Source organism: Gopherus evgoodei, chromosome 4 (genome assembly GCF_007399415.2).
Source record: "Gopherus evgoodei ecotype Sinaloan lineage chromosome 4, rGopEvg1_v1.p, whole genome shotgun sequence".
NCBI lineage: Eukaryota > Metazoa > Chordata > Testudines > Testudinidae > Gopherus > Gopherus evgoodei.
This window is the reverse complement of record NC_044325.1, coordinates 45,898,460-45,924,365: the sequence shown is the minus strand read 5'-3', so window position 1 is coordinate 45,924,365 and position 25,906 is coordinate 45,898,460. Positions and strand designations below refer to the sequence as shown.

At 47.2% G+C, this 25,906-nt stretch overlaps 1 protein-coding gene across 3 annotated transcripts in view; it reads right to left on the bottom strand.

The window, feature by feature from the left end:
* Positions 1–7,774: 7,774 nt before the first annotated feature.
* The window catches only part of SYNDIG1L (synapse differentiation inducing 1 like), a 112,344-nt gene continuing 94,212 nt past the window's right edge, over positions 7,775–25,906 (bottom strand). For all 3 annotated transcript variants that reach the window (XM_030559171.1, XM_030559170.1, XM_030559172.1), the window contains 3 exons: positions 23,383–23,834; positions 13,521–13,658; positions 7,775–9,903 (listed from right to left, as the gene is read on the bottom strand). In XM_030559171.1, the coding sequence (XP_030415031.1) occupies positions 9,745–9,903; positions 13,521–13,658; positions 23,383–23,793 (708 nt within the window). In that variant the 5' untranslated portion in view covers positions 23,794–23,834 and the 3' untranslated portion in view covers positions 7,775–9,744. The remainder of the gene's footprint in view (positions 9,904–13,520; positions 13,659–23,382; positions 23,835–25,906) is intronic.

The window sequence follows — 25,906 nt, the reverse complement described above, 5'->3', positions numbered from 1 at the left end:
GCAGTGCTGGCACCCCCCACAGTCACAGCATGGGAAGGAAATCAGGCCAAGCTGCGGCATAGTTGTGGCAACTCTGGATGAGCCAGCGAATAGCCTGCTGAGCCTGGTCTAGGATGTACACTCAAGTGGACAAAGAGGAAGGTGCAGCAAGGGACTCCTGAATTTACTTAGGGCTTGTCTTTTGGACTATGGAGGTGTGACTAGTGGAGCTTACCAAAGTGCTGTGCTGTAACTCTCCTGCATGGATGCTGTGGGCACAAACTGAAAGGTTCCTAGTGCACGATAACATAGTCCTCGTCTGACAGGATTACATCCCTGCAATTCACACCCCCCATAGTCTGAACTGCAGAGACTGTGTGTGTTTTACTCTCTTGCCAAACTGATGCATCCACTTTGTAAGGATGTAGTCTTCAGTTTCCTAGTGGTGCTGATCATCCATGCATGGTGAAAGGCCAGTGGGGATTTTGTCCAAGAGTGCATGAGCTGTCTTAACAAAGGGGTGTCAAGAGATCAGCTGTGGTGTCAAACGTGGGATTCCTCCCCTAAATATGAGCAGACCTATGAGTTTGCGCAGTGCAGGCAACTGTTGAGAAACTGGGATCCTAAATGGAAAAACCCAGCCAGTAAGCAAATGATGGTATGTGCTTCATGCTGAGGAAATCCCACTTCTGTGGAGTAATCCTGATCCCAGGGTGGCTCCTGACAACAGCCTGGTTCTAGCAAAGCAAGATGTTGCTGTGTACCCTGGTCAGCGAGTGCTCTGTTGGCTGGTTAATGGCAAGGGGTGTTAGTGGAGCTGATCACACTGCTCCCTACTCTGCCCAAGGACAAGGGTCTGCTTTTCAGACACGCTCAGCATCCAAAAGCCAATGTGGTCAACTGGAGCTGCAGGTGCTCAGCACCTCTGAACAGGAGGCCCTGGAACTGTTAGGCCTTCTGCCTCTCTCTATAAAACAAACCCTAATCAGCACCTGTGCGATTAGTGCCATCACTGTACACTTGGGAGCCACTACCGACAGAGCCCACGTTAAACTAGAAATCAGTCAGTTATTTATACCGGGCCAGCCACATGCAAACTTCGCCTGAGGATACAGCCTCTTCCCCACAGCCCTCGAGACTGGAGTAGCCAAAACCCAGTGACAGAGCGGTGAAGGAATGTAACTCAAAGCGCAGGCCTTTGAAGTACACTGTGCCCCCACACCCCCCAAGCAGCTTTGGGTGAAATGGGGAGAAGGCTGGTGTAGGTTTTAATGCGTGACCAGTTCAGCACAGGGAGGACCAGAACGCATAAGCATCACTGAAGAGAGGGTTTACTTGGTCAAAGTGCTGTAGTAACACTAGGCCTGCGTCAGAGGGGGTTTGTGATGTAGCCAGTGATTTTAATTTATTGTGTGGTTATGATTAACTAATGTCATGTCACATATAATCATTGTATGTTAAATAAAGTTAAATTGTAGGATTACAGAAGTATAAATGGCAAAGATGCAGCTGCCTTTTATAATATATCAGGGTTGGATGAGACCTCAGAAGATCATCTAATCCAACTGCCTGCTCAAGGTAGGACCAATCTCCAGACAGATTTTTATTCCACTTCCCTAATTGACTCCCTCAAAGATTGAGCTCACAACCCTGGGTTTAGCAGGCTAATGCTCAAACCACTGAGCTAACCCTCCCCACACCACCACCAAGATTGATTAGTCATTAGAAGAGATAATTATGCATTAGGTATCTAAGTAAGTAGGGCTGAAACACAATGTCTGTAGGCTGAGGCCTGCAAGATTTTAGCTTAGCTATTTTAGGCCTTGGCGATAAGCAATCCTGACATAAGTAAGTGACCAAAGAATTACAAGATTACAGGAAAAGATGTACCAATGGGTGATATTACAAAAAAATAACAGTAAAAGTAAATTTTTGCTTACAAGATGCCCAGTAGTCACATTTTTCTAACATGTGCCCTAACCACAGAGTGCACTATGGGTATAAATGCTAATGCGGTACAGTCAGAATTACATTATAAAAAGGAGGGGTGGGGGAATTGAGCTCACTATGGGAAACTCCAGCAGGGACTATTCCTCTGCTGCTGATCAATCCATGAGAGACCCATCAGACCCTAACACTGTTGTTAAGGATGTGAGTATAACTATATTTGTAACTTTCGCATAGGGCTATATAGAATGTTTATATGCTTGGGTAATCATAACTTTAAATGTAACTTGAATAAAACTTATAAAACAGTCTAGAGCTTGTACTTGTGAATGTCTGTGTGGTCACTATCCTTGGTCTTTATGTGTTCCTAGAAACTCTAAATCTGAAGCAAGTAACAGAGGTAACTTCCACTCTGTTAAGCTTCAAACTGTAGCCACCAGAGCCAAACCCACAGTGGTATAATACCACATTACAAAATTATCTTTAAATAAAATAAAAGCCTACAGTGACTAACTGGGGGGAAAGAGAGAGTTGTTTCTCCTCCTAACAGTGTAGGTGGAATGGGAAGAGAAAGACTTGCTGTTCCCCTCTGAACCTGGGCCCAGAGCAGGCCACCACCAGCCCCCTTCTCAGTCCTCATTGGAGAAGGGGGAAAGAGATCCTTATGGTGAGGCAGGGAGCAGAGGTGGAGGAGGTGGCAGAAAGAAGCAGAGGTGAAGGGGATGGGCAGTGAGGGGAGTAGGAGGAAGAAGCAAAGGGGCTGTAGGCAGGGTTTGCCGGTGACCAGGGGAGGTTCCAGGCACCAGCACAGCAAGCGCGTGCCTGGGGCAGCAAGCCACGGGGGGGCACCTGCCGGTCTCTGTGAGGGTGGCAGTCAGGCTGCCTTTGGCGGCATGCCTGGAGGAGGTCTGCTGGTCCCACAGCTTCGGCGGCAATTCAGTGGCAGGTGCGCTGAAGGTGTGGGACCGGCGGACCTCCTGAAGGCATGCCACCAAATCCGTGTTACCAGTGGACCTCCCTCAGGCATGCTGCCAAAGGCTGCTTGACTGCCGTGCTTGGGGCAGCAAAATACATAGAGCTGCCCCTGCCGGTGATGATCCTTTTCTTTTAGAGCCTTGAGCAGAAATTTAATTTTGAAGGATTTTGTAGTTTGTACGAACTCCTGGAGCTGCTTTTTAACCAGACTGTTGATTTCTTGGTTTTGTGCATCCCTTCCCTTTGCTCCCAGGCATGCAGCAGACTGTGGAGACTATAATAAGTTATTCTGAGGCAATCACCATGCTGATTCTATGGCTTTCAATTTTCCCAAGTTTCCCTTTAGGCTACTTCTAACTAATATCCTCCTTTCTGTAACAACCCCCGAGGGGATGTTCTTGCACCACCCACCCCTTATGGTATCACCGGAGACCCCACTTATAAGCAGAAAACACTTTTTAATTTTGTCGGTCCCTTTCATATCAAGTTCTTTTCCTTATAGCTTAAATTAAAAAGCCAGAGAGATGAGTTTCAATTTAATACGTTCTGTTACACAGGACGTCACATATTCCCCAGTGAGCGCTAGTCATTAAAGAGCCTGTGCAAGTGAGTTTGGGCCCTCGCAGTTCTGGTGGAGCCCAGCCAGGTCTAGTTTCTAGTTCAACGGATGGTAACCTAAGTTCTGTGTTTGATGCTCATCCCCATGACCGGCAATGCAGGGGTGCAGGCTGAGGTGTCCCAGTGCATCACCCCAGGAGGTGCCACCAAGTACAGCTGACGAGCAGAAGAAACTTGGAGCCAGCCAGTCTGTAGGGAGCTGAAGGGCTAAGCCAGAGGAAGCTTAGTGGGACTGAGCATGTGAGGAGATGCTCCCTGAATAAGCAGGAGCCTGAAGAGCAATTTCTGAGTGCAGGGAGGTGTGAAGCAGGGGCCACAGGGGTTCTTGATAGCAGGGCTGACATATTGCTCACAGTTCAGGGGAGTGGAGGGTGTGGAAAACCAGACTATTCCAGTCAGGCCCCACAGGCTGACCCATAGGCTCCTGAGGACAGACATTGGGTAGCATTTTCAAAATTCATAGATTCATAGATTCTAGGGCTGGAAGGGACCTCGACAGGTCATCGAGTCCAGTCCCCTGCCCTCATGGCAGGACCAAATACTGTCTAGACCATCCCTGATAGACATTTATCTAACCTATTCTTAAATAACTCCAGAGATGGAGATTCCACTACCTCCCTAGGCAATTTATTCCAGTGTTTAACCACCCTGATAGTTAGGAACTGTTTCCTAACATCCAAACTAAACCTCCCTTGATGCCGTTTAAGCCCATTGCTTCTTGTTCTATCCTTACAGGCTAAGGTGAACAAGTTTTCTCCCTCCTCCTTATGATACCCTTTTTGTCATAAACAGATGGTTAAGCGTTAATGTCTCTTTTACTTGTAAAGGGTTAAGAAGCTCAGTAAACCTGGCTGACACCTGACCAGAGGACCAATAGGGGAACAAGATACTTTCAAATCTTGGTGGAGGGAAGTCTTTGTTTGTGTTTTTCGTTTGGTTCCTTGTTCGCTCTCGGGACTGAGAGGGATGGGACATCATTCCAGGTTCTCCAAATCTTTCTGAATCAGTCTTTCATGTTTCAAAATTGTAAGTAGTAGCCAGGCAAGGCGGATTAGTCTTATGTTTGTTTTCTCAACTTGTAAATGTGTCTTTTTGCTGGAAGGATTTTTTACCTCTGTTTGCTGTAACTTTGAATCTAAGGCTGGGGGAGGGGTCCCTCCAGTCTATATGAATCTGAGTACCCTGTAAAGCATTTTCCATCCTGATTTTACAGAGATAACTTTTACTTTTTGTTCTTTCTTTAATTAAAAGCTTTCTTTTTAAGAACCTGATTGATTTTTCCTTGTTTTAAGATCCAAGGAGTTTGGATCGGTGTTAAGCCTCTCAAGGCAACCGAGGGAGGGGAAAATCTGGGGGGAAAAGGAGGGGGATGGTTAATTTCTCCTTGTTTTAAGACCCAAGGGGTTTGGGTCTAGGTTCCCCAGGGAAGGTTTTGGGGGAACAGAAAGTGTGCCAGACACTAAATTCTGGCTGGTGGCAGTGTACCAGATGTAAGCTAGTAATTAAGCTTAAAAGTGTTCATGCAGGTCCCCACTTTTTGTACCCTAAAGTTCAAAGTGGGGGAAAAACCTTGACAATAGATGCCTGAAAACTGCTATCATGTCACCTCTCAGTCTTCTCTTTTCCTAACTAAACAAACTCAATGTTTTCAGCCTTCCTTCACAGGTCATGTTCTCTAGACCTTTAATCATTCTTGTTGCTCTTTTCTGGACCCGCTTCAACTTCTCCACATCTTTCTTGAAATGCAGTGCCCAGAACTGGACACAATATTCCAGTTGAGGCCTAACCAGCACAGAGTAGAGCGGAAGAATAACTTCTCGTGTCTTGCTCACAACACACCTGTTAATGCATCCCAGAATCACGTTTGCTTTTTTCTGAAACAGCATCACACTGTTGACTCATAAATGCACCTAAAATGCACCTAAGGAACTCAAGAAGCTGAGAACCAGTGATTTTTTTTAGCAAACAGAAATGAATTTTCATTGGGACTCTCATAAAATCCTAGAAGATGCAGGGCTGGAAGGCACCTCAAGGGGCTGAGAAAACATTGGCTCTTGTTCTGAGTGTTCTGCACCGAAGTACTCAGGGCAGACATACTTGGGCTGAGACCCTCTCCCTCCCACACCTCCTCAGTAGATGGTCACCCCAACTCCTTCCCTCTCAGGAGATATAGAAGAGGGTCCCTAGTGGGTGAGAACTCCACCTCCCTGGGGAGCCATTGCAGGGTCCCACCAGCTGCTCCCTGCACCTGGCTCTGTTGCTGCCCGCCCCATGCAGTGTCAAAGTGAGGTGTGTGAGTGGCAGCCCAGTAGGGGAGAGAAGGCATGGTGGTAAGGTAGGCCAGGGTAGCAGAGGGGCTTCTATTATGGGGGAGGCTGCAGGACCCTGTCTCAGCACCCCTCCCAGTGGCCACACACTGTCCTGTCTTCCCACCACATTACCCTCCCCAGAGACCTGGGAATTAGCCAATCCCAGCAGCCAGCCACCTGGAGTATAGCTGATTTCCTAGTGTAAGTGGGGGGATGGTCCTACTATTGTGAGGAACTTTCCTGGCTTATGCCCTAACCCGGTAGAATTGCTAGTGAAAGGATCTGAGTCCTCGCTCCGACTCCTTTTACCCAGAGGCCTGCCTGACCTCGAGAACCCCCCTTCACTCACTCTCCCCAGCTGCTCACCCCACTTGGCTCACGTGCTACTCATGGCACAGTGAGTGTCTGCTCCCCAGTGCTGGGCTCGCAGCTCCCCATTGTAGTTCAGCTCTGGCTCACAGTCAGCATGGCTCCAGCTCCCGGCTCTGGGCTGCTCTAGCTGCAGCTCCGCTCTGCCTTCTGGGCTGCTTCTCTGACCCCTCTGGTTCTGACTACTGCTGCTCTGCCTCCAGCTCAGCTCAGGCTTCTGCTCTCTCCTTAGCTCTGCCCTACTCTGGCTCAGGCAGTTCCAGCTCACAGGAAGGCTGGGACCCTGGACTCCTAACTTGGTCACTGGGGTGCCTGCTTCCCCCCCACCCCACTCACACATGTTGAATCTATTGGCTCCCCATTTTCTACTGCATCAAACTCTACCTTCTTGTCCTCACTCTCTGACCAGCAGACACTTGCCCAGTTTTTCATCCAAACACTGGCCCCTCTGTGCTGCAACCACATCTGATTTGCAATACCATGTAGTCCCTGGGATCCTGGCTCCCGATGTCCTGGATCAGGCCACTGGTCAATGCCGTGCCCAGTATTCCAGCTCCTGCTGTAAGGGAAGCATGGCAGACTGGTCCCTGGGCCTGTCTATTTAGACAGTAAGCTCTTTGGGCCAGGAACTGTCTTGTACTGTATGCTGGTACACAACGTAAGGTCCCACTCTCTGGTGAGGCCTCTAGGCACCACTGCAGTACAAATAATGTAACACATCAGACCCTCCCACCCATGCTGCTGGTCACCTGTGCCTCACTATGGCTGGGAGGGGGAGTCCTTATTACCTCCTTGGGGGCTAGTTGATGGGCTGAGATTTCATTACACTTCTTTTAGTATGCACAGCTTCAGAAGTGATTATTGGCCATCAAATTATCTTTTTAAATCCAGCCATGATTTCCGGCATGGTGACCCCATGGGGCACTGACTCCTCCAGCTAACTAGCTGCCCATTTCCCTCACTTTGTTTCCCGTTTACTTTCTTTCACTATGATTCAAGTGACCCCACTCCCTGAGTTATGAATCGGTCAAACTGGTAAGATTTTACCAAATGGTAAAAAAAGGAAACGAAAACCTTGGACCTGCTCTAACTTTCATCTCTTTTATTCAAGTCCTGTCAGGCCTTGAATCATTTTGTTGGCTTCTCTGACTGTTTCCAGTCTCTCCAGCGGACCTGTTAGTAACTCCACAGAGGAGTTCACTGTTATTAAAAATCATTACATTTTCTCTCCCTCTCTTTTGAGCATCTTTACTTTTTAAACATCAACTGTGCACTGGGCAAAATGAACTCCATGGGGACTCCTGAATCTTTCCCCTAAAAAGCTACTATGAATTCAGAGCTCTAAGTTTAGGCTCTTTTCCCCAAAGTGTATTTCTTTGCAGAGACCTAAGTTAACTGTAATATTACAGTAATATCCCATGCTGTTGCCCAGCCACTGGCTGGATTACATCCTCCAGCCTCCCTCACAAGCATCCTGGGGTTTTACTGATCTAAATAGCTTTGTGCCATTTGCACAGTGCACTCCCATTCTGTCCACATCCAACTCATCTAGGATACATTCCTGTTCCCTGCTCTTTTATTAACTCTTTCATCTTATAAAACATAATGGGATCTTCAGAGAAGCTTCTGAACAGGTCTCTTCTCTTGTATGTTTTCTTCTTTTATGGCTCAAGTACAACAGAAATGTCAGATATTAACATGCTGTTTTAGAATGAAATGTACATATGAACAATACACGGATCAAGGAACATGCTGAGTTTCTTACAGAATGTGCTATAGTGTGCACAGAAGCCACAGGGAGGAGGGGTGAGTTGGGAGCCTGCCTACACCCCATCATGGTGAGGTGTGGGGAGGCCAGGAAAGAAGTGCAGGGAGGACTGGCCAAGGTGAGGAGGGTTTAAGATGTGGCGTCTGAGGCACAAAGTGGAGCTCAGTTTGAAGCAGAAAGTGTCTCTTTACTGTAAGCTTTTTGGGGCAAAGACGGTGCCTCCACATCCGTCTGTGAAGCACTTAGCGTGTTACTGGCACTATACATACAAGTAATAGGCTGTAAGCAGGGCTAAGTGGCACTGGCATTTCCAGTGTGGGTCCTCTCCAGCACAGAGCCTTACACAGACACTTCTTCCTGCTCCCCACCTGGGGTTTTGTCTCCATCGCTTGTCATTCAGTCTCCAACCCTGGAACATATATTTTCTCCTTCTCTGGTTTTTGTCCAGTGACAAACAGTATTTTTGGCAGGAGGTTATACACAAAGCTGAGTTAAGAGGTTTTTTTTGTTGATCTCCTTATTTGTCTGTGACCAGCCTTAATGGGATCAGGCCAGTTCCAGTAGAGGGGGTTGTTATTTACCCGGAAGAAGATGCACTGGGGGCAGAACAGGATATTTTCTTCTGGGTGTTGGCCTAAATGGCAGTACCTGGAGTGTTTCATTGCTCACTGCTAAAGCTAAAGGTGAGGTACGTAGCCTAGGGCCTAGCACTCCAGCCTAGGGTTCTGTGGCCCCTGAGGCCCCTGATCTCAGTGACCCTGTCAGCTCTCAGTGCCTCCATTTCACACACGGCCTTTGTCTGTTCTGGCTCCTGAGACAGACTGTATGTTCTTTGGAGCCAGAGTTCTTACTGTGTGTCTTTATAGAACCTAGCACAACAGTTGGGCCACTAGGTGCTACTGTGACGACGATAATACACAAGACTTGTGAGGCTTTTCCCAACCAGCTTCTACATGTGAAATGATGACACACAATTACCAACCCCAATGACCTTTCGTTGTCTTGTTTAGAATGGATGTATGACTCCAGAGCTAGGTCTGAATCACCAAGGGCTGAGCCATGGCTTGGTAAATGAGACTAGGGTAAAGCCTGGTGGTAGAGCTGATAGCTGAGGTTCTGCAGACTGAGTCCCAGAGCTCTCTCTTTATTTAGGGCTGCACTGTGTCCTCCTAGTTTATGGCAATTAAAGGGACAGTTGCCAGCCTGTGGCACTAAAACTGAAGTGTTTTCCCCACACCAGGAGCCCTGACCAATCTCTGTTGCAATCAGCCTGTGAACCCACTCTCCTAAAAGGAAGAGCAAGCAATGAACTAATTGCCCCCTGTCCTCTCTTCCCCATGTGCCTCAAAATCAGACCAGGGCTATGATATACTAGGTGGTGGGATTCACAGTGCAGGACTAGAACATGAACATGTTGTTTTGAAAACTATAAGTGGCTGCACCAGGCCCTGCCGATGAACTAAAAAGATCTCTTCCACATTCTTCCTTAAGTGAAACATGCTCCTCCCAGCCTCAGAATCCAGGACTCTCAGCCTGTGCGGAGTTCTTTACTAGCAAGATGTTGTTAGCCAGCTGTCCAAGGTGTAAAGGAGAATGGAGTCTACTGTTCATGTAAAAGGGAAAGACCCTGTACAGCGCATCCAAGCCTGGATCCCTCCACTCATGGAGCTGCTCAGCAGCCCTTGCAAGTGTTGTGTCCTATGCTCCATACAAAAGCGTGAATCCCACTAGCATTGGCCTTTGGGTGCAGAGTGCTGAGCTTTGGCGTGAAGGTCTCTGCTATACATGGCCACTTTTGGATAGATAAGCAATCAGTGCTACAATCACACCAACATAGACCCCTGTGCCGATGGTGATGGAGAGCGCAGCAAGGAAGAGGGCCCGCCGGGAGGCTGAACTTGCCATGTGGAAGTCCCCCTTGGAGACAGCCTTACTGGTCTGGAAAGAGAAGACAATGTGTAAGTGACTATTAACACCATCCAACCCCTTTGGAGAAGAGGAATGACTGTTCACTTACTCCAGGGAACAGCACTGACTCCCAACCCTTATCCTTCTCTTCCCTTCTGTGCAACTTTACTTTGACACAGCTTTCCTTTAAAAGGCAGGTTTGAGGGGTTGAGAAGTTTGAAGTACATGTGTGCATCTGATATTCTTAAACTCCACTCTCATAGTACAGGGATAATTGCACCAGCTCTTCCCAGCACAGTACACCTCTACCCCGATATAACACTGTCCTCAGGAGCGAAAAAATCTTACTGCGTTATAGGTGAAACCGCGTTATATCAAACTTGCTTTGATCCACCAAAGTGTGAAGCCCTGCCCCCCCCGGAGTGCTGCTTTACCACATTATATCCGAATTCATGTTATATCAGGTTGTGTTATATCGGGATAGAGATGTATTTCTTGGTGAGCAGCTACAGATATCCATACATTTGTAGATGGATCAGTCTTTGAACTGGTTGTGTTTGGACTTTTGAATATGTTACTTCGTGCACTTGTGATCTTGAAATGTAAGTGCAATGGAACTTCATGATGTCATGCCAGAAGGACTGTACATGCAGAGATACTAGCTATATTGTACTAATAGTCTTCAGTATGTTGGCTAATTAGAAATATGTAAATTATGTCTGGTTACATTGTATTGAAAAAGGGATAAAGAAGAATTCTGAAACAGTATAATGTCATTGCATATACTGGCGGGTCACCTTCCTCTGGTGTTCAGTTCTGGCCACATCATTTCAAAAAGGATATGGCAGTTATAGAAGGAGTTTGAAGGGGAGCAATGAAAATGATCAGAGGCCTAGAAATACTTTCATGTGATAGAGATTAAAAGGGTCTTTCCAGGCCTCTGATCATTTCCATCAAATGAAAATATTCACAATATAGTGAATAGGATAAAGTGTGTAAATGGTGCGCTGCCCTTTACACTTTCTCATAATCCCAGAGCACAGGGACATTTACTGAAATTAAAAGGCAACACATTTAAAAGTGATAAAAGGAAATACAGTTTTTCCCACAATGCATAAATAACCCATGGAACTCACTGCCACATGATATGAGGACATAGTGGAGTCAACATGTATATAAGAATACTGCAGATACATTAGCTAGGATAAACCAATCATTGACTGATAGGAGTGAAGAAGAATATTCCCCCAGAGGCAGATTATTCCATAATTGATTGTTATGGGAATTTACACCTTGGCATTTGGTTCTGGGTACAAGCAGGGGAAAGGCAGCAGACAGCCTGGACCATAGATCTGGCAGTAACTGTGTTCCTAGTCATTTTTTAATTGCTGTTACCTTTTCCTGTTTCTTCTGTTGCACCTCATCTTTAAGATGAAGTGCCTGGTACTGAATGCAGTATTCAAGGTGAGGACACACACCACTCTATGCTATGGCATTGTCACATTCCTCTCTACTCCCCTTTCAATATCCAGGCATCCCATTTGCTCTCTGGGCCACCACTGCACAGATTCAGGGTTGCTTACAGTGACATGCCGCACTGCTTCCTGAGCGGCTAATTCAGTGGCCAGCAAGATTGAAGTGCTCCTTGCAGTGGGCATCAGCTTGCACTTGTCTGTACCGACTCATCTGCCATCATGTTCCCAGTTTCCTGGCTGTGTTACATTCTTCAAGAGTTCCTCTCAGCCCTCCTCACCTAAATGACTTTGTGTCATCAGCAAATGTTGACGTCTCTTTATTCAACCCCAACATCTAAATCATTAATAAAATATTTAACATAATAGTCTGAGAACTGTTCCGTAGGGGAACCCATTATTAATCTCCTTCTTGGTTGAGGATTGACAATTATTTAGCCTTGTCCTTTAACTTTTTACCTCCTAACCAGTGTATAATAACCTATAACAGAACTGAATCCACCTTGCCCAGGGTTACCACCTTTATCAAAAGCCTTTGAAAGTCTAAATAGACCCATCTGTCATCTTTTATCCACTAATTGTTCATTCTTAGTTAAAACCTACGAGCTGATTCCCCACTGCATTGTTCTAGTTTTACATTGGCATAATGTTATTGATTTCAATGGAAACCCACTGGGCATAAAACTGGAGTGACACAGGGGTGGAGAGAGTGGTTAGACTGCAAGCTCTTCAAGATGGGCACTTTTAAATTCCTTTAAACACTGTGCGTGTTGTCAGTTGTTCAACAAACATAGAGACAGTCCCCGCCCTGAAGAACTAACAAACAATCCGAGTAATAACCAAGCACCATGTACAGAAATTACATTAGATAAACAAACAACAAGAGCTCCTCTTCTAAGAACTCCAGCAGCTTAAAGACCCCACTTTGCCTCACAGGTGCTGTGCTAGGTTGTTCCTTTCATATTACTCTCAGCTAGGTGCATTATAACTTATCTTTTATTATTGTTTCTACTGTCTCCATTCTTAAGACTGTGAGAAAAACTTTGATCTTGGTATCATCCAGTATAAAACTGGCACAACGCCATCGACTCCGAGTGAATTATTCTGGATCTACATCTGTGTAACCGAGAACAGAATCTGGCCCATGCCCTGACTAGAGCAGCAGCCAGTCAGAGCTAACACAGGCCAAGGCCCAGATTCTTGTCTTATTTGTGCCAGGCTTTACACGGCTGAGTTACACTTGACTTACACACACGTGTGAGGAGAATCAAGCCCTTGTGTGATCTGGGAGGATCACAATGGACTCATGTTTCAATCGGGAGAGCTATCAATCCATCCCCAGATTTAAACAGGAGAGTAATATTGACTCAAGATTTAACCAGCAGGTTGGCAAAGGGAGGTGGTGTTATCCCTGTTTTATAGAGGGGGAACTGGCTTTATCTGACAACATCAGAGGCCATTACTACAGACATAATGAATGGAGGGACCCCTGTAATGAGAAACAGAGGCCAGAGTCTCTGCTCTGCCCAGTCTCCGAGGCAGCTGGATTCTCAAGCAGATCCACTGCTGGCTCTGGAACAGTTTGGAGTAGCCCGGGGGCAGCTCCAAGCTACACCAGATGGTAAAGTCACCCAGGAGACCATCCACCCTTCGGGGATTGTTGAAGCACAGAAACTGGAGCAGGGCAATGTAGGAACTAACTGTAGCAGCTCCACCCCAGCCAAAGACTCACTCATGCTGGAGAAACTCATTTGGCAAGTTATGGTCAGTTTTGGGTCCCTTTGCACCACCAGAATGGCACAAAAGGTGGGACTTTGGCCGACAGTATCTAGTCTCTGCACTGAAGGGCAAGTCCTGCAGTTCCACAACATGATCATGGAGAGCCCTGGCTGCAGCGGAACCATGTAATTCTGCTGTGGGGCGTGGATGAAGGGTGCTCAGAGCACTACATGCCCTGGAGCATGACTTGCTGTGCTCCAGCACACAGAGTTGGGTCAGTGAGGGTTGGAAACAGGACCAATGGGAATGACAGAGATGTGTGTCTCACTGACTGGAATGGTGCCAGGCCCCTGACTCAAGGGGCTCTTCTGGCTTGCAGGGTCCCTGAGTTAGAGCCATTACCTAACCCAGCATGTGCAGCACAGAAAAGGAGACATCAGCAAATGGATTCCTCACCCTATGGGAGAAGTAGAAGGCAGCGATTCCCAGGGGCCAGAAGCAGCAGAGCATTGAAAAAATGGCCAGGCCCAGGTGGTCTCGTGGGGGCAGCATCAGGAAATGATCCTCACTTTCACTGTCACTCGAGGAGTCACTCTGGAAAACAAATGAGTTCAGTGCTACTGAGCAGCGCAGAGCCATCAGGCCTGGAGAGTGCCCAGGTAGAGAGAGCTTGGGAAGAGCAGTGCAAGCGCACCTCATTCGCCCCTCAGTGGGACAGGCTGGCATGTCTGACACTTACGTGACCCTGAAACATGTCATGAGGCCAGCCTGTCAAAACCAGGTGAGGCGGGGGAGGCTGCAAACACTGACACAGGGGCAGGGCCGGCTCCAGGCCCCAGTGCACCAAGCGCGTGCTTGGGGCAGCATGCCGGGGGGGCGATTTGCTGGTTGCCGGGAGGGCAGCAGGTGGCTCCAGTGGACCTCCCGCAGGCGTCCCTGCAAAGGGTCTGCTGGTCCCGTGGCTCTGGTGGAGCATCTGCAGGCACGGGAGGTCCACTGGAGCCGCGGGACCAGCGGACCGTCTGCAGGGATGCCTGCGGGAGGTCCACCAGAGCTGCAGGACCAGCGAGCTGCAGAGCGCCCCCTGTGGTGTGCTGCCGTGCTTGGGGCGGCAAAATGACTAGAGCCGGCCCTGCACAGGGGTGTCCTCTCCTCCTCCCACCAGTCTGATGCTGGCCTGCAGTGGAGGGATCTGCCACAGGGATAACAAAGGGGTGCAGTCGCTATAGCACATCCAGACCTGCTGTGTGGGGGCAAGTGTGATGGGAACGAGGCTGAGATGCAGGATCTCATGACCTGGTGGTGGAAAAAACTTTTGGTCACTACCAACCTCTGGCAACTCGGAGCTCTTGACACAAAATGCTCTGTGTCCTATTACTAAGGGTTTTCCCTGAATCAGAACTGCCTCTGTCGGTCTGCCCACCGATGGTATTTCTAGGGCATTTATCACTTTGTATATAAGCAGCGCTTCCCACCCCCACCCCCCTGTGTGGGGTCTATATATCCTCTCACCTGCCCTTATTCAGAATGGCCGCCATTTCCCATTATTTTCTGTAATGCCACAGCCATAGTCAAGATGGCTACCACTGCCTTGCATTGGAAAGTGAGGCTGTTCCTAATGAAGATGGCCACCATTTCCCATTGTTCTCAACTGAGCTGAAGTCAGGCTGATATCAGGAAAGTTGGCCACCTCCTGGGCTTTGGAGTTAGGAAACTGGACCAGAAATTGTGAAGAGACAGGGAAATGTTGGGTACACAGAGAGAGGGTGCATGGAGGCATAGGAAATTACTGGGAAAGATGAGGAGCAGGAAGGGAAACTGAGGGAGTTTTAGGGAATGTAGGGTGCAGGAGGGAGACTGAGGGAAATGCGGGGGCAGAGTCAGAGGCTAAGGAGTGCCAGGAAAGTGATTGAGGAGGTTCAGGGTAATACAGAGAGCATGAGAGAGACTGAGGATGCAGAGGAATGTGGGTAGCAGAGTGGGAGAATTGAATGATGAGAGAGTATGAAAGGACTTGGAGGGAAAATATGGGGCATGGATCTGTCATAAACAGATAGCTAAGGGTTAATGTCTCTTTCACCTGAAACACCTGACCAGAGAACCAATCAGGAAACCGGATTTTTTTTCAACCTTGGGTGGAGGGAAAAGTGTCTCTGAGTCTTTTGTCTGCCTGCTTCTCTGAGCTTTGGAGAAGTACTTTTTATTTTCTAGTCTTCTGTTTCTAAGTGTAAGGACAAAGAGATCAGATAGTAAGTTCTATGGTTTCTTTTCTTTGGTATTTGCATGAATGTAAGTGCTGGAGTGCTTTAATTTGTATTCTTTTTGAATAAGGCTGTTTATTCAAAATTCTTTTAAGAAATTGCCCTGTGTTGTGTCATCTGAATACAGAGAGAACATTTGTATTTTTTCTTTCTTTTTATATAAAGCTTTCTTTTAAGACCTGTTGGAGTTTTTCTTTACTTCAGGGAAATTGAGTCTGTACTCACCAGGGAATTGGTGGGAGGAAGAAATCAAGGGGAGAGCTGTGTGTTGGATTGCTAGCCTGATTTTGCATTTCCTCTGGGTGAAGAGGAAAGGGCTTTTGTTCCAGGATTGGGAACGGAGAGGGGGAATCACTCTGTGTAGTTTCACAGAGCTTGTGTCTGTGTATCTCTCCAGGAGCACCTGGAGGGGGGAAGGGAAACAGGATTATTTCCCTTTGTTGTGAGACTCAAGGGATTTTGGGTCTTGGGGTCCCCAGGGAAGGTTTTTCAGGGGGACCAGAGTGCCCCAAAACACTCTAATTTTTTGGGTGGTGGCAGCAGTACCAGGTCCAAGCTGGTAACTAAGCTTGGAGGTTTTCATGCTAACCCCCAAATTTTGGACGCTAAGGTCCAGAATCTGGGAATAAGGTTATGTCATGGTGGCAGCGGCGGGATATAGACAGAATCCAGAAGCCAGTAGGAATATTATTTTTTTCTTTTCTCTGCTAAGGGTTTTTTAGCAGAGAGAAACAGTTTGGTTTTAAAAGGGAACCAGAGAGAATTTTTTTTTCTGCTCTCTATAGCAGTTTGTGGCTTGCATAGTAAGCAAGAGGCCATTAGCAGACTATTGACAGTCTATTGTCACACAATAGCACTCCCATTGAGAGTCATACCAGCACTCTATATGCATGCAAATAAAGTGGTTTTTCTGGTTTCCCTTCATTGAACATTAGCTAGAGAGAGAAAGGGAAAAAAGCACTGTTGCTAGGCAGACTTCAGGAGGCAACAGAGCCTGCAGTTCAAAAGAGAAACACCGGAGGGCACCCCAACACAAGAAAACAGGAACCATGACTTCTAAGGCAAGGATTGACGCCGAAGAACAAATCAAAGACGCTGAACACAGGCGACAGATGGAGATGAAAGAAAAGGAAGAAAGCCTCAAACTGGCAGCCTTCCAAAGAGAACAGGCAGCCCAAGAGGCAGCACACAAAAGAAAACTAGAAGAAGAAGAGGTGGCCTACCGAAGGAAACAAGCAGAAGAAGAGGCGGCCCACCGCCGAGAAATGGAAAAGCACCAAAAAGAAATGGAAAAGCACCAAAAAGAAATGGAAAAGCACCAAAAAGAAATGGAAAAACAACAAAAAGAAATGGAAAAACAACAAAAAGAGAATGAAGAGAAGGAAAAACAGAGAAAACATGAACTGGAGATGGCAAAAGCTGGGCTGCATGTGCCAGCCAACCCTAACAACCCGGCGCCAATTATTGCTCCACAGCACAGGAAATTTCCCACCTACAAGGCAGGTGATGACACCGAGGCCTTCTTGGAAAATTTTGAAAGAGCCTGTCTTGGGTACAGCATCCCCGAAGACCAGTACATGGTAGAATTAAGGCCACACCTCAGTGGACCTTTAGCAGAGGTGGCAGCTGAAATGCCCAAGCCGCAAATGAATGACTATAAACTTTTTCAAACCAAGGCCAGATACAGGATGGGGATAACCCCAGATCATGCCCGTCGGCGCTTCAGAACCCAAAAATGGAAACCAGAGGTGTCATTTCCCAAACACGCCTACTACATTGCAAAAAACTATGAGGCCTGGTTAACAGGAAACAACATTCAAACCTTGGAAGAAGTGAACCTCCTCATACAAATGGAGCAGTTCTTGGATGGTGTTCCTGAAGACATCACACGGTACATACAAGATAGAAATCCCAAAACTATCGCTGAGGCGGGGGAGATTGGAGCCAAATGGATGGAACTGGCAGAAAGCAAAAAAGCTACTGTCAAGGGGAACGATTACCCCAGGGGGCACACAGACCATAAACCCTACAACCGAGGACAGCCAAAGACCCTCCATACCACCCAAGTAAAGCCACAGATACCCTACTCTTCAACCTCACCAGTCTCCAGTAACTCACCTCGGCCCAGTGACCCATCAGATGGAAGATGTTTTAAGTGTAATGAACTGGGACATATCAAGGCCAACTGTCCCAAGAACACCATGCGAGTGCAATTCATTACACCACCATCACCCCAAAGATCCCCAGGCCCTGATGCCTCTCAAATACCCTTGGAGCGAAGGGAAAATTTGAGAGTGGGCGGAAAGAAGGTTACTGCGTGGAGAGACACGGGGGCACAAGTGTCAGCTATCCACCAATCCTTCGTTGACCCCAAATTCATCAACCCAAAGGCCAAAGTTACCATTTACCCCTTCATGTCTCAAGCTGTAGACTTGCCTACAGCTGAACTGCCTGTCCAGTACAAAGGCTGGTCAGGAAGGTGGACTTTTGCAGTCTATGACAATTATCCTATCCCCATGCTACTGGGGGAAGACTTGGCCAACCAAGTGAAGCGGGCCAAGAGAGTGGGAATGGTTACCCGTAGCCAAACCAGGCAAGTTTCCAGACCCAGTCCTGTTCCTGAGCCGTCCACAGACGCCCCGTCTGTGTTACCAGAGACCCAGACAGAGGTAGTGGACCCGGATTCCATGCCTACCACTGAAACAGCCACAGCATCTCCAGTACCAGGCCCGCAACTGGAACAGCAACCAGCACCAGCAAGTGCAACCACATCTTCAAACTCAACGCCAGAGGGCGCCAGCGAGCCAGAACTGGCAGAAGCAACAGACAGCCATACCCAAAAGGCTCAGCCAGAGCCTGAAATACCCTCAGGTGCACCAGCGGAGAGCGGTTCACCAGCAACGGAAACAACCCCATCACCTACATCGCTTCCAGAGGGACCAAGCCCAAGTCCACAGTCTGAGGAGGAACTGGTGACCCCAGCCTCAAGGGAACAGTTCCAGGCTGAGCAGGAAGCAGATGACAGCCTTCAGAAAGCGTGGGCGGCGGCACGGAGCACCCAACCGCCTCTCAGCTCTTCTAATCGATCCCGGTTTGTTATAGACCAAGGACTTTTATACAAGGAAATTCTTTCTGGTGGACACCGGGAAGAATGGCAGCCGCAAAAACAGTTGGTGGTCCCAACTAAGTACCGGGAGAAGCTCTTAAGCTTAGCCCATGATCATCCCAGTGGCCATGCTGGGGTGAACAGAACCAAGGATCGGTTGGGGAAGTCCTTCCACTGGGAGGGGATGGGCAAGGACGTTGCCAAGTATGTCCGGTCTTGTGAGGTATGCCAAAGAGTGGGAAAGCCTCAAGACCAGGTCAAGGCCCCTCTCCAGCCACTCCCCATAATTGAGGTCCCATTTCAGCGAGTAGCTGTGGATATTCTGGGCCCTTTCCCAAAAAAGACGCCCAGAGGAAAGCAGTACGTACTGACTTTAGTGGACTTTGCTACCCGATGGCCGGAAGCAGTAGCTCTAGGCAACACCAGGGCTAACACTGTGTGCCTGGCCCTAACAGACATCTTTGCCAGGGTAGGTTGGCCCTCTGACATCCTTACAGATTCAGGGTCTAATTTCCTGGCAGGGACCATGGAAAAACTGTGGGAAACTCATGGGGTGAATCACTTGGTTGCCACCCCGTACCACCATCAAACCAATGGCCTGGTGGAAAGGTTCAATGGAACTTTGGGGGCCATGATAAGAAAATTCATCAACGAATTCTCCAATAATTGGGACCTAGTGTTGCAGCAGTTGCTGTTTGCCTACAGGGCTGTACCACATCCCAGTTTAGGGTTTTCACCATTTGAACTTGTGTATGGTCACGAGGTTAAGGGGCCATTACAGTTGGTGAAGCAGCAATGGGAGGGGTTTACGCCTTCTCCAGGAACTAACATTCTGGACTTTGTAAGCAACCTACAAAGCACCCTCCGACACTCTTTAGCCCTTGCTAGAGAGAACCTAAAGGATGCTCAAGAAGAGCAAAAGGCCTGGTATGACAGACATGCCAGAGAACGTTCCTTCAAGGTAGGAGACCAGGTTATGGTCTTGAAGGCGCAACAGGCCCATAAGATGGAAGCATCATGGGAAGGGCCATTCACGGTCCAAGAGCGCCTGGGAGCTGTAAACTACCTCATAGCATTTCCCAATTCCTCACTAAAGCCTAAAGTGTACCATGTTAATTCTCTCAAGCCTTTCTATTCCAGAGACTTACAGGTTTGTCAGTTTACAGTCCAGGGAGATGATGCTGAGTGGCCTGACGGGGTCTACTACGACAGGAAAAAAGACGGTGGCGTGGAAGAGGTGAACCTCTCAACCACCCTGGAACGTCTGCAGCGGCAACAAATCAAGGAGCTGTGCACTAGCTTCGCCCCATTGTTCTCAGCCACCCCAGGACGGACTGAACGGGCATACCACTCCATTGATACAGGTAATGCTCACCCAATCAGAACCCCACCCTACCGGGTGTCTCCTCATGCCCAAGCTGCTATAGAACGGGAGATCCAGAACATGCTACAGATGGGTATAATCCGCCCATCTACCAGTGCATGGGCATCTCCAGTGGTTCTGGTACCCAAACCAGATGGGGAAATACGCTTTTGCGTGGACTACCGTAAGCTAAATGCTGTAACTCGTCCGGACAACTATCCAATGCCACGTACTGATGAGCTATTGGAAAAGTTGGGACGTGCCCAGTTCATCTCTACCATAGACTTAACCAAGGGGTACTGGCAAGTACCGCTAGATGACCCTGCCAAGGAGAGGTCAGCATTCGTCACCCATACGGGGGTGTATGAATTCAATGTCCTTCCTTTCGGCCTTCGAAATGCACCCGCCACCTTCCAGAGGCTGGTAGACGGTCTACTAGCTGGACTGGGAGAATTTGCAGTTGCCTACCTCGATGATGTGGCCATTTTTTCAGACTCCTGGCCCGAACACCTACTCCACCTGGGAAAGGTCTTTGAGCGCATCAGGCAGGCAGGACTAACTGTTAAGGCCAAAAAGTGTCAAATAGGCCAAAACAGAGTAACTTACCTGGGGCACCAGGTGGGTCGAGGAACCATAAACCCCCTACAGGCCAAGGTGGATGCTATCCAAAAGTGGCCTGTCCCAAGGTCAAAGAAACAGGTCCAATCCTTCTTAGGCTTGGCCGGATACTACAGGCGATTTGTACCTCACTACAGCCAAATCGCTGCCCCATTGACCGACCTAACCAAAAAGACCCAGCCAAATGCCGTTAAGTGGACTAATGAGTGTCAAAAAGCCTTTACCCAGCTTAAGGCAACGCTCATGTCTGACCCTGTACTCAGGGCCCCGGATTTTGACAAACCATTCCTAGTAACCACAGATGCATCTGAGCGTGGTATAGGAGCAGTGCTCATGCAGGAAGCAACAGATCACAACTTCCATCCTGTCGTGTTTCTCAGCAAGAAACTGTCTGAGAGGGAAAGTCACTGGTCAGTCAGTGAAAAGGAATGCTATGCCATTGTGTACGCCCTGGAAAAGCTACGCCCATATGTTTGGGGACGGCGGTTCCAACTACAAACTGACCATGCTGCACTAAAGTGGCTTCATACTGCCAAGGGGAACAACAAGAAACTTCTTCGTTGGAGTTTAGCTCTCCAAGATTTTGATTTTGACATTCAACACATCACAGGAGCTTCTAACAAAGTTGCTGATGCACTCTCCCGTGAGAGTTTCCCAGAATCCAGTAGTTAAAAAGTGTTCTTAACATGTAAAAGTCTGTTAGTTATATACTTAGTAGTATATGTAAAGGTGCATGTGTTGTATTAATCTGTTTATTTTCAAGTTCTAGAAGGAAATTGCCGCCAGTGAGCTTCCCCACTGTCTGCAATTTGGGGGGCGTGTCATAAACAGATAGCTAAGGGTTAATGTCTCTTTCACCTGAAACACCTGACCAGAGAACCAATCAGGAAACCGGATTTTTTTTCAACCTTGGGTGGAGGGAAAAGTGTCTCTGAGTCTTTTGTCTGCCTGCTTCTCTGAGCTTTGGAGAAGTACTTTTTATTTTCTAGTCTTCTGTTTCTAAGTGTAAGGACAAAGAGATCAGATAGTAAGTTCTATGGTTTCTTTTCTTTGGTATTTGCATGAATGTAAGTGCTGGAGTGCTTTAATTTGTATTCTTTTTGAATAAGGCTGTTTATTCAAAATTCTTTTAAGAAATTGCCCTGTGTTGTGTCATCTGAATACAGAGAGAACATTTGTATTTTTTCTTTCTTTTTATATAAAGCTTTCTTTTAAGACCTGTTGGAGTTTTTCTTTACTTCAGGGAAATTGAGTCTGTACTCACCAGGGAATTGGTGGGAGGAAGAAATCAAGGGGAGAGCTGTGTGTTGGATTGCTAGCCTGATTTTGCATTTCCTCTGGGTGAAGAGGAAAGGGCTTTTGTTCCAGGATTGGGAACGGAGAGGGGGAATCACTCTGTGTAGTTTCACAGAGCTTGTGTCTGTGTATCTCTCCAGGAGCACCTGGAGGGGGGAAGGGAAACAGGATTATTTCCCTTTGTTGTGAGACTCAAGGGATTTTGGGTCTTGGGGTCCCCAGGGAAGGTTTTTCAGGGGGACCAGAGTGCCCCAAAACACTCTAATTTTTTGGGTGGTGGCAGCAGTACCAGGTCCAAGCTGGTAACTAAGCTTGGAGGTTTTCATGCTAACCCCCAAATTTTGGACGCTAAGGTCCAGAATCTGGGAATAAGGTTATGTCAGGATCAATAACAGGAAACTGGGGAGAGCATGTAGGGAGAATGTGCGGGAGGCAGGAGATTGGGTGTGGCACAGAAGGTGTCAAGAGGGGACTGGGAGGATGGTGACAAGATAAGATTGCTATAGGGGAGGGAGGGAGATGGGTAAATGAGGTCCCCTCTGAGCAGCCAATCAAGATACCCAAGTGCCTTGTGACAGAGCAGCATATATGCCACATGTGGCTGCCACACAAAGTATGACATCATTATTCATCTACAGTTAGCCATCACGTTAAAAAAGGGCTATTTCAAAGGACCCCCCGCCCCCGAGATGGCTCATTCTCTTGGCTGTATTTCTGGCCAATTCACAGTGCCCCAGATTACTTTCCAACCCTAAAAATATAACAACACCTTCACTGCAGTGCTGCTGCTGTGCAGCTATCTAGCTGACAGAAATAGTAACATTTGCTCTGTAATAAGCCAGAGCTGGAGAGGAGAGGGGTGGATGGGAAAGGACAAATGAGCTTTTTACAGTCTAAGAGAAACTCACAATACTAGGATAACATTTCAACTAATGGTGACAGGTTTCAGAGTGGCAGCCATGTTAGTCTGTATCAGCAAAAAGAATGAGGAGAACTTGTGGCACCTTAGAGACTAACAAGTTTATTTGGGCATAAACTTTCATGGGCTAAAATCCACTTCATCGGATGCATGCAGTGGAAAATACAGTAAGACGATATATATACACAGAGAACATGAAAAAATGGGAATTGTCATACCAACTCTAACAAGACTAATCAATTAAGGTGGATTATTATCAGCAGGAGAAAAAAAACTCTTGTAGTGATAATCAGGATGGCCCATTTCAAGCAGTTGACAAGAAGGTGTGAGTAACAGTAGGGGAAAAATTAGCATGGGGAAATAGCCCACGAAAGCTTATGCCCAAATAAACTTGTTAGTCTCGAAGGTGCCACAAGTACTTCTCATTTCTTTTATTTCAACCAATGGGACTGCAATATGCAAATGAAATGAGCTCATGTTATAATAATTGATTGAGTCCTCCTGGATGCTTTAATCTCAGCTCCACTTTGACTTCAGCATTAAATTAAATTTGCAAAGTATCCCACCAAAAATAACCCTGTTGGACACCAACAGAAGCAGCTAGGACACTCCGTGGTGATGGCGAGTTCAGACACAGAAGGGGATGGTAGAAATTTAACACCTTCAGTCCCATTTGTGCACCATCTATCCCCAAGGGCAGTCGGACATATTCACCGGGGAGCAGCTTGTTACTTTTTCTCCTAGAAGTAGCTCACCTCACACTCCTGGAATTCCTCCTCCTCCACCTCATAGGACACTGTTTGGATTCTGATGTCACTCTCCATCTGGCATGGCCCTTGTTTTTCTCGCCCATCTTCAGGCTCAGAGGGGGCCTCTTTGTTTTCCATGAAGGTCGTCTCGCAGCTCTCCCCTTTGTTGTCCTTGGCCTTGAGACTGGTCTCATCCTTCACCAGGATGAAGCTGGGACCATACAATGCTTCAACGGCCAGCTGCAGAGAACTGGCATCCAGCAGCTGGTGAGTCCTGGCACTGCCAGTGTTTTGAAAGATGTAAAGTTTCCCCTGGCAGCAATGACTAGGGTGATGCTGATGGTAGGAGTAGCTACCGTGAAGATGCCTGCTGCTCTTGGCCAGCAGTGGGTTCTGAAGCTCACTCAGACTTTCCATTCTGCTAAAAATGGCCTGGAGAAGCTAACAGGAGGGTAACCCTGAGGAATAAAAGAGAGCAGAAGGAGTGAGTGTATAATATCAACAAGGCGAGGCTGCGGATTCAGGGGTACCATTCATAGTAACATCTACTGTGTACAGCACAGATGACTGCAGGACAGTGACCAGTGCAAAATGGCACTATCTGGCTGCACTGGAGAGATCAAGAATCTAGGAACCCTATTCCATGGCTTGAACACTGTCTCAGATAATCAAGGAGCTCTTCATCTGTCACAAGCTGATAGTAAACTAAGCATGTGATGAGATGATCTGATAACATCAGGCTGGAATGAGTGGAAGATTTGCTGTATCTACAATGCACATTGAGAAGGGACCATACAGTCAGGATGCAACAGGCATTCCTTTCTGGTGACTCATAATTTATATTGCTGTAGAGGATACCAGATGGCACTGCAGTAGATGCACAGCTGGCATCCATTTGAGGGGCCTTTCTGACGTCCAAAACTAGCAGGACATACAGTAAATTACCGCCTTTGATGCATTACAGTTTCAACAGCTAATGGTTTCTAAACATACTCAAGCTTTCATAGCGCTTTTTAATGCCTGGGCTCAGGCTGATGAGGGGGTGAGTATAAATTCAGGGAAGATGGAAGGTTGCTATGAGGATCTTTTAATTATGTTACCATCTTAGTGTTCTCGGGGGGGGGGGGTCTGTCTCTCCATACACTATACAAAGCACAGTAAGGGAGAGAGGGATTGAGAGGCTGAGGCCTGGTCTACCCCTACAGCTGCACTTACCTATCTATTGAAGGTTCTTATATGGCCCCATCACTGTAGTAACTGAGCACCTCACAATCTTTAATATATTTGTCCTCCCTATACCGCTGTGTGGTGGGGAAGTGCTATTGTCCCCATTATACAGATGGGGAAATGAGGCACAGAGAAAAAAGGGTATGGCTACACTCTGAGCTGGGGGCGTGATTCCCGTCTCATGGAGACACTTAAACGCTAGCTGTCATTGAGCTAGCCTGTTATGAACAGAATGCAGCTGTGGCTACCCTGAGTTCCTGCCTAGGATCTCGGAGAGGTACGTACTCGGTGGCTAGCCTGTCTCACAGCCATGGCTATATTCTATTCTTAGCTCCTGGCTCAGTGAGAGCTAGCACAAGTATGTCTCCTCGAGCTATGAATCACACCCCCAGCTCCAAGTGTAGACCTACCAAGCCTAGGGATATGTCTCCACTAGACACGCTACTGTGGTTCAGCTGCACCACTGCAGTGTAGACACTCACTACAGCAATGGAAGGGGTTCCTCCATTAATGTAGTAAAACCACCTCTCCCAGAGGTGGTAGTTAGACTGATTGAAAAATTCTTCCATCGACCTAGAGGTGTCTACACTGGGGCTTACGTCAGTTTATTATATGACACAGGGTGTGACATTTTTAATGGCCCTGAGAGATGTAGTTAAACTGAACTAACTTAATAGTGTATGACAGCCCTACGTGACTTGCCTAGGGTCATGCAGAATGTTTGTGACAGAGCAGAAATTGAACCCGGGTCTCTGACAGCCCCGAATAGCCTCCTAACTACTGTACCATCTTTCCTTTCTAAACCCATTTTTCTTAACTAGTGCAACATCGCAGCTTTAATCAAACCAGCAGCACCCCAGGCATAGAAAAGCGCTACCACTGAGCTCACTTCTGGAGACTCTAACTTGAGCTGGCTGACATTTTTTTTGCACAAAACAATTTCCCATCAGAAAATGTGATTGTCAAAATCAAAATTTGCCATGGGAAGATGCCGATTTTGACAAAATTGTTTGACTTTCCATCAGCAAAATATAAACAAAACAAACATTTGGTTTTGAACAGACATTTCTTAAATGACATGAAAAGAATTTTTTTAAAATGTCAATTCAAATCAAAATGTATTTTGGGAACAACGAATCATTTCATTTTCATTAACAATGCAGACATCGCCCATTTTAACATTTCCAAATCAAAATATTTTGGAACCCTTTGTTCTGTGAAAACGGCTGATATTTTGACTTTTCCTCCTGATTTGGCATGAAAACAAATATTAGAATATCAGACTTTCCCGTGGGGCACAAAT